At 46.3% G+C, this 15,986-nt stretch overlaps 1 protein-coding gene across 18 annotated transcripts in view; it reads right to left on the minus strand.

Annotated features, from left to right (window-relative positions):
* The window catches only part of LIMCH1 (LIM and calponin homology domains 1), a 345,391-nt gene extending 331,417 nt beyond the window's left edge, over positions 1-13,974 (minus strand). For 17 of the 18 annotated variants that reach the window (XM_059923105.1, XM_059923102.1, XM_059923103.1 and 14 more), the window contains exon 1: positions 13,786-13,974. In XM_059923105.1, coding sequence (XP_059779088.1) covers positions 13,786-13,881 — 96 coding nt within the window. In that variant the 5' untranslated portion in view covers positions 13,882-13,974. The remainder of the gene's footprint in view (positions 1-13,785) is intronic. The other variant, XM_059923099.1, reaches the window with a different exon arrangement.
* Positions 13,975-15,986: the final 2,012 nt, after the last annotated feature.

Here is a 15,986-nt window from a genome sequence, read left to right on the forward strand (position 1 = left end):
GCATGTGGGATCTTCCCGGACCGGGGCTAGAACCCGTGTCCCCTGCATTGGCAGGCGGATTCTTAACCACTGCGCCACCAGGGAAGTCCCAAGCCCTCATAAATTATTATCATGAACTATGATAATTTGAGGAAGTGTGGAGAAAATCTGATCCCTGTCGTCCAAGAGAGAGCCAGCCATGGCCCCAGGCCAAGGCCAGGCAGCCCTGAGGACTCCTACCGCCTGCACCAGGCTGAGCAGCCCTCCCTCCACCCCGCCTTCCAGCTTCATCCCGCACCTCCCTCGCCCTGACACACCCACCTCACTGGGCTCCTCCAACTCTTTCTTTGGAGTCTTCACACATCCCTCAGCCTCCACCTGGAACACCGTTTCCTGCTCTCTTTTGTCTGGCCAGTCCCTGCTCATCCTTTGGGCCTCAGCTTAGACAGCACTTCTTCAGAGAGGCTGCCTGAGGCCCCACAGACCAAAGGAGGCCCAACCCTCTCCATGTCCACACAACCTGCTCTTCCCTTTCTGAACGTGCATCACACACACACACAACTCTGTGTTCAGGGTCTGTCTCTCCTGGAAGAGTGTAACTTCACAAGGGCAGGCACCATGTTTGTCTCATCTACTCCTGAGTTCTTAGGATATGCTCAGTAAATATATAATGAATGAACGAATAACGTCCCAAACTGAGACAGGTTGCCAATATGTATATACTGGCTCAGGAAGGCCACACGAGTCACAGCCTAGAAGCCAACAACCCTCCGGACAAACCACCTACACTTACCCTCAAGTCTCAGTTTCCTCATTTCCAACTCGCCTCATTTCCAAGAGCTTCTCACCCACAACAAATAATTCTCATAGGTTCCCTTGGGGAGAAGGACGCTGCTTTAAGTACTACCAAGGCATAAAATCCTAAAGAAAAATGCCTCAGGAAGAAAAATGCACTACCTCTCCAAAATCAGTAGGAGCTTCTCTGAGGAATGTTGTCCAAGGTCATCTGACAGTAGATAGGAAATGTGAAGTTCCTAAAAATGTTTCCTTAGGACCCAAGATCCTCAATTCCAGCATCAGGAATCTTCCAGCTGTTGTTTTATACATCTGTGTGTGTGTGAGCCTGTGAGTGAGAGGCAGTAATTCTGCACAAGACATTAAGATCCAAGTATTTCTACTATAAAACAACAACGCACATTCCTAAAAATGAATCAATAATGTCCCAAAGTAAGACAAACAACCAAAAACCTCATATTTTGCAAAATCAAACACTAAAATATAACAGGGCTTATGGAAAATTTAGAGTTGGGGCAGAAGGCTCAAATCCCATTCAACTTTGTAACCAGAACACTAACAAAAACAATAAGAAACTGAGAATTACTAGCACAGATAAAAAGATGTTTTCTATATCCTATTATAGAATAAATGTGGGAATTTTACCAAAAAGGTGGGGTGGGGCAAGGGTGCAGTATGGAAAGCATGTGAGGAAAGACTGAAGCTGCTGCGTTATGGAGATAAGATAAATCAGACTTTTTAATAAGTGCAAAGCCAAATGGAGCCCAGAGCAAGAACAAGGTGCCATCGCCCCCCCCCTTCACTTCCACAGCCTCCTTTGCTTTCAATTACTGCTAATTGGTGATGCAAAATACTAAGGTGCTAAGAAAAATCTCACACAAACCACTGCAACTTGCATCTTAAAAGCATCACACCCTACTTCTCAACTGCATATGCGATAATTCACACTACGGAAACATAAATTATAGCAGAGCCAACCGTATTTGCTCAGAACACCAGGGGTCCATGCCGGGTAAGGGGTCTGAGAGTGGAGCTGCGACCAGGAGGTACCAGATGTGTGAGCCAAGAGAAGTACCATTGCGAGGGGCATCATTTAACGGCCGTGGAGCCACATCGGATCAGAGTCCTGACCAACTTGCCTGCCAGTCTTAACATGACTAAAACTTACTGGAACAGGCACAGTAAAGACCTTTGAACTGGTTCGGTGGGCAACAGATATGTGTTACACAAGGACTAAGTAGGATGACAAATGTAGAGCAGCCAGCAGGAACACACACTAACTACACATGCTTTTCTTCCTCCTGTTAGTAATAATTTCTGTTCCAGGACTACTTGAACACAGATGGGGAGCCAGGTCTCAACCAGAGGGAAAGAGACTGGTGAAGAGAAAGGAAGTAAAAATAGTTCCACCCATCGGCTATGGTTTATTCTGCTCCTGTAATGGTTTTTCAGCATAGTCGTAACCATTCGCCTGCCAAAATTTATCTTTTGAAAAGCAATGAAAGGGCTCCAGTTTCACAGAATGTGCTCAGGAATCACAGAGATGGAACTGTTTCCTAGCAACTAACAGTACCATGCACACAGAAGATGCCCACTAAACAGCTGCTGAGGGAAAGAGGAAGCCAGAGGGAGGGCAGGTCACCTGCTTGCTTAGATAGTTGGGATCATGATCCTTTTAGAAGTTTTGCTTTTACTTCTAGAGCATAGCAGTCACCAGCCCAAGCTCAAGCTCTGGAACAAAACTGCCTGGATTCAAATCCCAGCTCTGCCACTTATTAACTATGTGACTTCAGGCAAATCAATTAACATTTCTGTACTCCAGTTTTCCCGTCATGTATTGATAAAATGGGCATAAAATGGTGCTTACCTCAGAAGCACCTTATCTGCTGGGCACATTACATTATATAGTAACTCAAGCACCTAGACTAGCAATGCCACATGATAAGTGCTCTAGAAGTGTGTTAACTATTATTATTTTTATTTGTCACTGAACTAGCTACCTTATCACTACATTATCACATTCCGTCAACTCTTGCAACATGATGAATCAGGCTTCCACTTGTCACCCACCCCTCCTATTTATGACATCTTGCAAGGTTCCTGAGGAAACAGGCGGCAACCACATCTGTTGGTTGATAACATTCAGCTCCACAAGCTCCTTTTTTAATTTTCTGTAGGAAAGGCAGAGAGGATGCCATTTCTCAGTGTTTCCATTGGGTCATGACAATGAATGGTCATAGCCATAGTCCCTTATTAATACCAGCTGCTGGTCATTAGTTTTTACGGGGTATTGTCCTTTTAAAAATACCTATCTAATAAGAACTCATACAGATGACCACTACAATAAAATTCCTACGTGCTTTTTCTTTAGCTAGATCCTACAACAGGGGAGAGAGAGGAGCCTGACTGATTGGTTGAGGTGGGGAGAGAAAGAGGAGGTGAGAGTCCCGGGGCAGAATGCTGGGGAGCATGTTTATTTAAAGAAAGGAGATTTTGCTCTCCAGCCCTGCAGACAGAAATGCCAAGTGCAGTGAGCCCTGCACCAGTCCAACCTGAGGGGAAGGGTGGCCTCCTAAATAATTCCTTCAACTGATATCACCTACCTAAGAGCCAAGAGTGGAATCACTTTCCAAGTGTCCAATCACTGACTGTCTCCAGGCAACTATTGGGTAAACTGCTTTTTTAAATCAGTCTTTTAAAAAAAAAAAAAAAATTTGCTTCCTGTCAGGGCAGCAACAGAGTCTATTTTCTCTGCCACGGCAGAGTCCAAGTGCCAATCAGGCAATCGTAGCTGGGCACAAGCTCACTGAGAAATCTCTCGGGCAATGGGGAATATGGCTCTGAGGCCCTAATGGGGAGCAAAGTGAATAAACTGAAGAGGACTGGGACGATCACTAAGAACCCAGACCTTGGCCACAAGAGCTGTGGGGTTTATCAAAGTAGGCAGATCCCAAGCAACCATATATTCATTACAATGAAATATGACAATGTTCTAATAGAGGTGAATTCTAAATGTCAGGTGTGCACAGAGAAGGATTAGTGGGCTTAAAGGAATCAGGGAGTCTGCCTCAGAGGCAGTCATATTTAAGCCCTGTCTGGAAGGATTTGTCCCTGGAGAAGTGGAGAAGGGGCACTCCAGGGTTCCCCTACCTCAACCACCATTCTCCCCTTTCTCCTAAGGAATAGAACCCAGATTATTACCTGGAAACATTACACCCTCCCCTGCAATCAGGAGCGGCTATGTTACTGAAATTCTGGGCAGTAAAATGGAACCAGAAGTGTCAGGAAGACTTTTCTAAAAGTCTTATAAGGAAAAGATGCACTCTTCATTTTCCCTTCCTCCATCTTGCTTCCTGGAAAGGTGACGTGATGATGAATCTCTAGCAGCCATGTTGGACCATGAGGAAGGGGATCTAGTGGTAAAAGAAACCTAAGTCACAGAGTTTACAATTTCTGGGGCTCCCAGATGACATGTGACTTTATTAGTTTATAAAGCACCTTCTTTCAGAGGAATTTGGGAGACAAGTTCCCAAATCAGAGGACATCTGTGGGTCACCACCCGAAGTCTCACACAAAATTGCTCTGCTTACTCACTGAAAAGTAGGCAGGTTTCTTGCAGCCCCTTCTCACTTCAGAGTGGAGTGCAGCGTCTACAGCCCCTATTCTGTGCAAGAATTTTAATCCGAGAGTCCAAGCTCAAATGTAAATCCCAAAGTCCTCTCTGCCATATCTCCTAGAAGAGGGTCTCTTGATTTATTGTGTCTTGGTCCTAAGCGGTATGTAGACCATCATGCAAACCCCACTCTGAGTGGCCGGCAAGAATATTTGAGAATTTCTGACTCAGCTCCCTTCTCCGCCCCCTCCCCTACATACACACCTTCAACACACCTGGAAAACTGTAAGAGCATAAAAGCATGTGTTGTGTGTACACACAAGCTCTTATCTCAATAAATTAGCATCAATCTAATTCCCTTGCTCAGCACCCTTCGCTGATCTCAGCTTAAATATTACTTTCACTATGAGTCCTTGTCTGCCTAAAGTCTTCTTCTCTTAAGTCCCCCATTCTTTGTCGTCATAGCAATTATCCCAATTTGTTATTATGAATTTATTGTTTAAGCTCTACCCCCCACACACCACAACTACATTGTGCATTTCCTGTGGGCAGGAATCATGTTTATTTTGTTCACCACCTAATCTTGGTTCCCAGCACTATGCCTGGTATATGGTTGGAGCTTAGTTAACACTTTACAGGAAATGAATTTTAAAGTTTGTTTAAAACACTTTCACACATTAATGCTTATTTTCACCGTTAATGCTTATTTTTAGTGTTTACACTGAAGTGAACTTATAAGTGAGTGACAGCCAAGCATCCCAAATAATTATTTTCATATCTTAAACCATTTGACTGAGCCTATCCTAGCCTTCATTCAGTTTCCCATTATAATAAAATAATTGTTTGAATATCATTTTTTAAAATATTTCTTAGGAGAGGAAAAGAGAGCCGTCTACTCCACAATAAATAACTTCAATTCCTCACTTAGTGCCCCACTTGGTAAAAAATAAGGCTGAGGACTTTTTTATAACAGTATTGGGATGTAAAAATTTTTAAAAGCCCTTCTGCCCTTGACCTTTATAAAAAACAAAAACAAGTGTAGGTCTATTCTTACATGGTCTCCTAATGGGCTATTTAGGAATAGAAGGGTGGGGTACATTCCTAACTTCTAAGGTTGACCAGGAAGCCGAGCTGCCTCCTACAATGGCTGTAACTGTCACAGTCAGGATGCAGAGCCGTGGAAACATGGAGCTTTCTCAGCCTAACCAATATTCTATCCTTAAGGTCCCAGCATAAATAAAAGGATACAGTTTTGCTGATAGCATAAGTTTAGTGAGAAAAGGTGTCAGCCAAGATATTCCTTAGGTGCATGTTTTATGACTACGTCACCTTGTTTTTTTCCCCTTATGCCAAAGATAATTCCCTGAGATTCGATGGCCACCCCATCAGGGTTAGCTACACGAGGACATCTCTTTGGGAATACTGTTTTCAACACTGCAAACATGGAATTTTACCACAACAGAGCTGAACTCCATGACATCATTCTTCCTTGCAAAGAGAGATATAACATCTCCCTGTGTCCAGGAAGAAGTCTTTCCAATATTCCATCATTCTTTTTATAAGGACTACTTTTTTTCAAGGACTATTTTTTTTCCTGTATCTTCTAGTAACCCTCTAATTTAGGCTATTTTTATATTTCTCAATTACTTAAAAATAAAGTTCTATTATCCTTTCCTTTCCTCATTTGACTGCACTGAAGTCCTCCTTTTTCCCACTCTACCCTCCCCTCACAAAAAGATCCTATCTGATACCTTTCCTTTGCTTCAAAAGTAAACACACACACATTCTTAGGAACAAATGAGGGGAAATAGTATACAATTGTATTGCACAGTTTTCTAAATCACAGAAGAGTGAACTGGGCTTCAAAAACATAAAAAAATCTAGCTCCAATGAAAGTAGTTTAGTCAAAAATCCACCAATGTTAAAAAAAAAAAAGTTTCGATATCGCTATTAAAGTAGAAAACTGTTGGATGCTTTTACACATTAAAAAAAAAAAAAAATCAACCAGTGTTAAGCAATTCAGTCCTTAACCATGAAAATAAAGGCTGAAATGACTAGGGTTAGACTGGAATGTAGGTGACAGGGATGCTGACCACAGCCAAGATTCCCAGAAGTCACAGAGCTACTTTGTTTAGACCCTTCAGTTCTTCAGGATGGGACCGGGATACCTGCAGGAGAGGCCGCCAATCTCCTCTCTTGGAAGGACCTGCCTCTTGGCTGAACTCAACAACAAAACTGTTCCCAGGTGAGCTCCTGTCCAAACAGGAGAACTCTCAGGTAAGAGTGAAGGAGCTGTGGTAAAGGCCTCAGACAGATGTGCCGACAGCGCTTAAACACATCAGCATGGGGAAGAGATGGCCCTTTGCACCCACAGCCTTTTGTGTTTTGGAGCACAAGACAGATCACACAGGTAGTAGGTCTTTACTCAAACTCTCTGGGGAAGGTAAAGTATGGAATAATACACCTACTCAACTTCTCCATTAGAAAATGCTAAAGCACACATGGACGATGCAATTATGCACCCCCATATGGAACAGCCACTGGAGGTAAAACTGTAACAAGAGAGCCACAGTCCCTAATATCATAAACATAAAATATTCTAGAATATCTGTCCTCTTAAGTAATCATACGTTAAGGAATCAGCAAGCTTTTTAAAAATTTTTTAAACTAACTACTTACTTATTGGCCATTTGCCCTAATAAATGGAGTGACTGGGAGCTGTAACAACAGGAGACAGAAACCGGATTCCAGCAACCCTGAACTACAGACAATGCCATTGCCCAGTTCCGCCTTAGCAAAGTGAGGTGTGAAGGCAGTCAGCAAAGGCGCAGAGCCTGATTCCTCTTGCCTGAGGGCCTGGCGAGCACCACCTACCTGGTGTCCCGCCCCTCCCTCACCCAATGTAAGGTCTGTCCCAGGGAGGACAGCCCCTCAGTCTTGGCAGCAGAAAGGTACAAACTGTAAAGAAAAACAAACTAGGGAGCCATAGCTTCTGAAAGCCACATCATGGCTCAGAAAAAAGGCAGGGGTGGGGGGAACCTCTGCACAGTCAGAGGGACAGAAAGCTCAGTCCCTACAGGAATTTTCACACATGGTCCTAAATGTAGGAAGCACTATAAGGGATATGATCCTGCAATCCGACTCCTGGATATATATCTGGAGAAAAACATAATTCAAAAAGATACATGCACCCCAATGTTCATAGAAGCACAGTTTACGATAGTCAAGACATGGAAGCAACCTAAATGTCCATCAACAGATGAACAGATAAAGAAGATGTGGTGCATATATACAATGGAATATTACTCAGCCATAAAAAAGAATGAAATAATGCCATTTGCAGCAACATGGATGGACCTAGAGATTATCATACTAAGTGAAGTAAGTCAGAGAAAGACAAATATCATATGATACCGCTTATATGTGGAATCTAATAAAAGGATACAAATGAACTTATTTACAAAACAGAAATAGACTCACAGACATAGAAAACAAACTTATGGTTACCAAAAGGGAGGGGGGGAGAGGGATAAATTAGGAGTTTGGGATGAAAATATACACACTACTATGTTTAAAATAGATAACCAACAAGGACCTACTGCATAGCACAGGGAACTATACTCAATATCTTGTAAAAACCTATAATGGAAGAGGATGTAAAAAATATATATATATATATATGTTTATATATATATATGTATAACTGAATCACTTTACTGTACACCTGAAACAAATACAACATTGTAAATCAAACTATATTTCAATAAAAATTAAAAAAAAAAAAAAGATAACAAGGGCTTCCAAGTTAGACAGCCTGGGTTTCGAATCCTGACTCTAACCAGTACTTCCTGACTAGGTGACCCTGAGCAAGTCTCCTAATTCCTGGAAGCCACAGTGTCTTCAGCTATAAATTTTGGATATCTGGGTACATATATTTGTAGAAGTTAAGCAAGGATGCTTTCGATTAAAGTCCTAGTTTTGCCACTTACTTGTGACTTTGGGGAAGATATTTTCTCACCTGTAAATGGGGATAATAACATTACTTATTTATAAGGGATTAATGAGTTTTTCACCCTGTGCCTGACACATAGTAAGTACTCAATAAATATCAGCTATTATCATCATGAGCACTGGTTTCATCACCATCCTTATCATTATCATGTTACCCCTAGCTATGACACTTTTAGGTTTCAGGATAGTCCAAAGCAAAAAGAGAAGTTTCCAGGCCAATTTCCAGGAGCTGCCTGGTCCCACCTAGCACCAACTGCCACTCACAGAATCACCGGCCAGATGTCCACATCATGGCTCCATTGTCATCCATCAATAGAGAGCCGGGGACCCAGAGATCCAGTTGCTGGGGACACACACCCCACTCTACCCCCCTCTTGGTGGCCAGAGCTCAGTCTGCTCATTTGGAGCTTGCCTGATGCAAACTTGGTTTCCAGGGAGATGCTGGGGCCAGAAGAGCCAGCTCCACCTCCCACTCCACTTCCCCTTTCCCCAAATCTGTGGGACCTCACTGTTCTCCTACCACGTGACAGCATTGTGTCATAGCAGCCCTTGTATACAAACAAGCCAGACTATTTAAATGTCATTGTGAGAATGATGCTGCCTGCTCTCATTTCCATATCTATTCAGACCACCACTCCTTTCTTGAGCTAGCCAGAAAAGTCTTTCTTCCTCTTCCCTAGCTCTCCATGCAGAGTAGAGAACCATATGCAAAGTTAAATCTTTGTTGTAGTAAAATGATGTAAGAGTCATCAAGTCCTGACAGAGGAGGAGAATTAGAATGACTATATAACTTATGGCATATGTTCATTCATCATTACATCGCAAATGTCGTATGTTACTGGCCACCAAATGCTACATATCTCTCAAAGGCTACAGATAAATTCTCCCAACTGCCAAACAATACAACAGCTTTCAGTCTTGGAGAGCTAAGGTACCCTCGGTGCTTTTCATCTTCAAAAGCAGGTCCCAGTTGAATAAGAAAACAATTCTATGTGAGCAGGGGGAGATGACCCAAAATGATGAACTGATCCCTCCCAGTACTAGTTCCCACTCATGTGAAATATGGATTAGGTCACAAATGAGATTATATGCAGCACCAAGCCCCACAGGCATGGTATGATTAAAGTTAAAGGAGTCCAGAAACGTCTCAAGTTGAGAAGTAAGGCTGAGTTGGGTTGAAATTTCCAACCCCTCCCTAAAGGCCTGGCAACTTGCTCCAAATCACAACTGAAACTGAGTTGAAGCGACATCTGTTTCTCCAGAAAGTGTTTGGCATTGCAGAGAAGAACTACAGATTAGAACAGATAAATACTCTTGCGGGTGGAGAAGCAAAGGGGAGGGGGGAGACCAAGAAAATTAGAATTATCTACCTGCTAACATAGTCTTGTAACTCAATAACTACCATCACAGGGGGGCGGGGGGGGGGGGAGGGAAAGAGGAAAGAGAAGGGAGGAAGGAGGAAGGAAAATAAACGGGTGACTTATTCTTCTTCTAGGGGGAGTTGACACAACGTCAATGAACAAAACACTGCTACACTGGAGTTGTATATTCAGACAACCACCATTTGTTTAACGATTTAATGTTGGATTGTCTGCAAGAAGAGAGGAATTGAGCATTCTCCTTGGAGTTTGGTTAACAAAGACTATGCGTTAAACTTAAATAGTCATCACAGTATTGAGGAATAATTTTCTAAACCTTAATGGACTATCTTATCAGTTGGTATTACTGGTTTTCCTCTGATGCCTAAATCTCTTTTAACTCAAGTCAGAATAACACACAACACCTATAGTCCAGGTATCTGGAGCTAATAAGCTAAGACAATAGAATTAGGTCAGTAGACAACTGAATTATATTTTTTACACTAAAAAACTCAGGGTTCTGAAGATTTTCTTCCAAAATCAGCTGTAGTTGTTATTAACAACAATAGAAACAAAAACAATAATAGCAATAACAGTATTAATAAAGATAGCAGTGGTAATAGTAGCAGTACTATAGTAGTTATGGTAGTAGTGATATTAATAGCAGTAGTAATATAATGGTAATAATAATAATGGCCACTACTTAAGCGGCACTTCCTAAATGCTGCGTACTGTTCTAAGCATCTTAAATGTATTAACTTATTTCATTCTCACAGCACTCCTTCCAGGTAGGTAAGCTACTATTAGTACCCCTGTTTTACAGATGCTTTGAACAATATCTCTGTTATTTTTGTTGCTGCTAACGACTAGCGCTAGCTTTCGAAGAAACTATTTAGGACCAAAAGGAGAGGAAACACAGCCTGTCCAATGTCACACAGCTAGAAGGCAATACACCTGGGATTCCAACCCAGGCTGCCCAGCCCCAAAGCCTGACCTCTAACCGCTGTGCTGCACTCACTGCCCCTTTGCTTTGGAAGGCCTTCTAGAGAAGGAATGTGGAAGGAAATTAGGCCCCTGCCTGCTGGTAGCCAGAGTTAATACGTGAAGTTTGCTGTTTCCTTCAGGAGTCTCCCCAAAGCCACATTAAGACACGTAGCCTGCTCGGACGGCTATAAAAAGTCGCTGGAAGTGTTATGGAACTGTTCCCACCTGGCCTGTGACCTCCGTCAGGGCTTTCACCTCTGCCAGCCAAGGCAGAAGCTGGGGGTGGGGTGAGATGGGGGCACGGTTCCCAGGCCACCGTTTCCTGCCCAGTAACACAGCCCTCAAATAGCCAAGACTGCAGGCCGAGAGAAACTCCTCACTAACAAGTTATCTCCTGGAGCTTGTTCCCTGAGCCTTTATTAAGAATGAACAGTTTTCTCACCAATCCATGACTCAAGGAAGACCAGTGACTGAAGAGGAGAGAAAAACTGCAAAGTTTGTTTATTAACCTGCTGCACCCAAGGGAACATTTTTCTGAAAGGGTGAAATTCCTGACTACTCAAAAGAAAAAGGAAAAAAAAAAAAAAGTCTGTGGGAAATTTAATCACCAACTGAACAAAAGTGAAAAACAAAGCCCTACCAATGAGGATGTTGCCGAAGACAACCGGGCCCCTAAAGGAGATGCAATTGCCTCGAGATAACAGTCCCCCTGGGAACTCAGGCTCGCACTAAGTACTACATTATTGCTATATTAGCCGAGGAATCTTTGTTCACTGGGCAACTGCGTGCAGAACCATCTGTTACTGCTCCTGGGTTCCCCCGGTTTGCAGACGCGGCATTTACATTTCAAGAGGAATCTCCGGGAAGCAAGAGGGACAGTCTCTGTCTCTCCCCGGAGCAAACACCTTTTTATACAGCCTAGGAGGGGGAAGCTCTCCTTTCCGTGAAACCCAACTCCGAGATTGAAAGGAGATAGGCCCCTTCAATAATGCACACGCACAGCGCCACGGCTGCTTCGTCCTATAGCCACGCACTGCCCGTTACGGCTTTCACATTCTCAAATTGGTAGATCTGGTAAAGCATCAAGAACAATGCCCAACTGTCTATAGGGCCCAATGGGGCTCTGCTTTCTTAAGGAAGCCCTTCTTGTTTTTAAGCCTGTGGAACCAGGACAAAAGCTGATATTCTGCACTGCATAATATTTAGCTTGAAATATACCACCACTTAAAAACAGACTGTGACCTGGGCTGAAGAAGATGTTTTAGATCATAATCTAAGTGGAGGCTAGAGTACTATATACCTAGGTGAAAATTCATGGAGGTGTGCACTTAAGATGTGTGCACTTTCCTGTGTGTAACTTATCCCACAATACATTTTTTTTTAAAGTATAGTATGTATGCCCGTGTTACTTACAATTAAGGAAATGGGGAATAAACCGCTTGCCTTCAAGAACCGCAAGTGCTCTGCTCTTATACCCTCCCCTCATCACCATCCACATCCAAAATCTCTCCTGAGAATTTTAAAGTTCAAGAACTTGAAAAACACAGCTCTCCAACTCTCAACCAAGCCAGTGACTACAAATGCTTCCTGTATGTCCTGCGAGCCCAAGTATGCAGCACAGAGAAAGCACCTGTCACAGCCCAAGGCATGCCAGCCACATCTCACAAATAAAAAGCCAAGGTCTTTTTCTCATCTGCTCATTAGCCATCAAATTATGAGAGACACGACTGGGGCTTTTAGCAATAGAGCCTCGAGTTTATTCTTCTGTTTCTTTAACACTATTTTTAAATAGATCTTTCTAAACTCTGCCTGACACTCTTGCTTGTATGAAGCAGGTTAACCCTGTAAGGTGCAGGCCTGTGGCTGGAGCATTAGAGCAGCATTAAGTGAGGGTGGCTTCCCCAGGCATCTCAGCAGATTTAAATCTGTACCATCGTAGCTCTGTTACCCCAGCAGCATCAAGGGTGTCACTAAGTGACACTCTGAGTACTAACAGGCTTCACCATTGCTGGATCATGACTTAGCGGTACATTTCTTCCTTTGAACTACCAGGGAGGGAGAGCTGCCTGTCCCTGAGGAAAAGAGGGTCAAATTCGCCTTCCAGTAAGCCTCAAGAAAGGCCGCCAGCCGCAAAACAGAGGCTCACTGCACGTATCATAATGGGTCACCTTTCCCTGCTCACACCCTTCTAGCGTCCTGACCCCCGCAGACACTTCATTTCGGGAGCGCAGGGCCACCAAGCTGCATCTACAGATAAACATCGAGAATCAGGATCGCCCAGCGAGCGCTTCCTGGACTGAGCCGAGGGCTCCAGTGATTTCCCTGGCCTGCCACCGAGTCATTTAAGAAGTGAAATATGCCAACGGGGCCGGGTACCCAGCACCTGGGAGCCCGTTCCACCGCCTCTGCGATGGAGTGGGAGCTGCCAATGGCTGGGCAACGTCTCTGCGGATGGCGCATTCGCAGGTGGGTCTTGCCGGCTCCCCGGCCCTCTGCGCTGTGCCAGCCTCACACCTGACCCGGTGCCAGGAATACAGCCAGAGGCTCCGGTGGGTATGCGCTTCCGTAGAGACACGCACAACTCCGCTCCGGAAGGGCGGGGAGGGAGAGCCAACCGGCGGAGGTAGGACTGGGAGCAGGACCCCGACATGCTGCGTCGGCAAGGACTCTGGGGGCTCGCGCATAATGAGGCTTTGCGGCGCTTCTGCTCGCACTGCGCTTCCTTTGGCAGCGCCTGGAAGCGGCAGGAGCTGAGATTTGCGCGGCTGGCGGGCAGGAGGGATGGAGGCTCAGGGGACCGCTTCCTGCCCCCCACATGCACAGCTAGACCGCAGTGTCCCCCCTTCGCGCCCATTCTCACCCGAGACGCCAGTGCCAAAGCGTCAGGGGGTCGCAGCTCGCTCGAGGCCCTGACGGGTGCCTGACGGGTGCCGGAGCAGCTGGCAAAAGAAAGTGGGGGGAGGCGAGGCTGGACCTGTCGTGTGTGTGCGGGTCGGTGGCTCCGGGCTGCCCCTGCAAAGGCCCCCGCCAGCCGCGGGCACCTACCTCGATCCACTTCTGCGCCTCGGAGAAGGCGGGCTCGGGGGGCGGCTCAGGCTGCAGGGGCTGAAGAGCTTCCAGACCGAGAGCCGCACAAGCCATTTGCGAAGCCCCGCGTCCACTCAAGCGCTGGGTCGCCGGGATGAGGACGGCCGCCGCCGACGCCGCCGCCGCCGACGCCGCAGGAGCGCGCTCCCCGCCCCTTCCCGCCCGCCCGCCCGCCTGCTCTCCTCCCCTGCCCGCCCCTCCCCCGCGCGGAGCAGGTCCCGGAGGAGAGCCGCGCTGCCGCCGAGGACGCCGCCGCAGCTGTTCCCAGCGCCGCCCGGCTCGGCCGCGCCGTGAGTCCCCGCGGGAGCGAGCGCGGAGGCGCCAGGAGCTCCCTCCTCCCCACCTCCTCTGCCCGCTCCACCCACCCCCTCCGGGGCGGGGGTGTCAGCCACCAACTAAAAATAACCGAGAGTGAGCACTGGGTGTCTCCCTCCCTGCCCACGACGCGACTGGGAGAGGGACTCGGGCAGCCGCCCCGCACGTCCCCGCGCCGCGCCGGCTGCGGAGGGGCGAGCGGGTCGGGCCGCACCTGGGAGACGCGCGGCGAGCCGGGCGCACGCGTCCCGGGGGAGCCCGCGCTGCCGCAGGCTAGCAGTGGCCGCCCGCACCTGCTGTCCCCCACTCACGGCCGCAGAAGTGGGGGGCAAGAGGCGCAGCTCTCTGACCCGATGCCAGGGATGTTCAGTCACCTGATCTTTTTGTAAGAAAAAAAAAAAAAGATAAACGACCCTTATAAACTTTTTTCTCTGCGGGCAAGCTACCTGTGTCCCAGTCTGTTCATTGATTTAACTCATCTTTATTGTGCACCTACTATGCGCTGGGGACACAGAGATGAAAAAAGGGAAGGGAAGGGGACGGAAGAACTGGATCCAGCCCTCAAAATAATTACATTCTAGAAGGAATGGGGTAAAACAAAAGAAGGTAATGGTGGAGAGTGATATATGCTAAGAAGATAAAAGAGAAGAAAAGATCGACTATGACCTGGGAAGAGAGTATTAGCTAACTTCGGACTGCCTCTCCACCTTCACCTGGGAGGCTGGCCTGTGAGTCCAGGTTCTGGTGATGGGAGGGAGGCAGGAGGTCAGCAGGCTGGAGGAGAGGGAAGTGGGGGTATTTTTGCTGCCTCTTTTGCAAAAGGCTGCGGGGATTGGCAGCACCACTCCGCCAAGGCTGCCACTCTGTCTGGGGCCTCTCCTTGGGTTCTCTGAAGGTTCCCGGTTCCTCTTGTGCCACCCCACTTCCCCAGGCCCAGTGGGGGTAAAGCCTTCCCCATCCTATTCTGGTTTCTGGCCTGCCCACTCCCTGCTAACAGTCTCTTAATAAACTCTTCTCAGCCACCTTTATGTGAGCACGCCTGCTGTTTTGCCTGAGAGCCCAAATGATGATCAAGGAAGGTTTTCCTGACAAGATGACGTGACGAGGTGACATGAATGAGGAAGATGTTAATCATGCAAAACTCTGGAGAAACATTTCCAGATGGGTGCAAAGGCCTCGAGGTAGAAGTAAGCTTGGTAGGGCTCGTGGAACCCACAGAAAGCCAGCGTTACTGGAGTGTGGTGAGCAAAGAGTCAGGTGGGAATGATAGCATGGGAGAGACAGATGAGATGGGGGGTGCCAGACCACAGTGGGCAGGGCGAGAAGTCCATGGGTGCCTCAGCAGCTAAGTCTCTTTCCTGTTCAGAGTCCAAGTTTAGCCTTTGTCTAATTCTGCTGCTATAATGGGAGAATGGAACAAAAAGCAGGCCTGAAATTCCACTATTACTGGCTTTGGAGTCAGACAGGCTTTAGTTTATTTACTTTTAAAACACTTACATGGCACTTAAATTGTGCCAGGCACTGTTTTAAGTGCATTACAAATAATTGACTAACTTATTCCCTATTTCAACCCTGTAAGATACACTATTACCATCCCTATGAAAACACCAGGGGACTGAGAGGGGTGTCACACAGCTGGTGAGCAGTGAAACCCTGATTCAAGCCCAGACAGCCTGGCGCCAGATCTGCTCTTAACTGCACACCAAGCTGCCTTACTAGTCCCAGGCCAGACTCTGCCGCTTACTGTATGTGCCTCAGTTTCCTCATCTCAAATGAGGTTGAAATGGCAACATTTCAGCAAGTCACTGTGAGGAGCAAACAGGAGTTCTGAATGTGAAAGGACC

The sequence above is a fragment of the Balaenoptera ricei genome, chromosome 5 (assembly GCF_028023285.1).
Source record: "Balaenoptera ricei isolate mBalRic1 chromosome 5, mBalRic1.hap2, whole genome shotgun sequence".
NCBI lineage: Eukaryota > Metazoa > Chordata > Mammalia > Artiodactyla > Balaenopteridae > Balaenoptera > Balaenoptera ricei.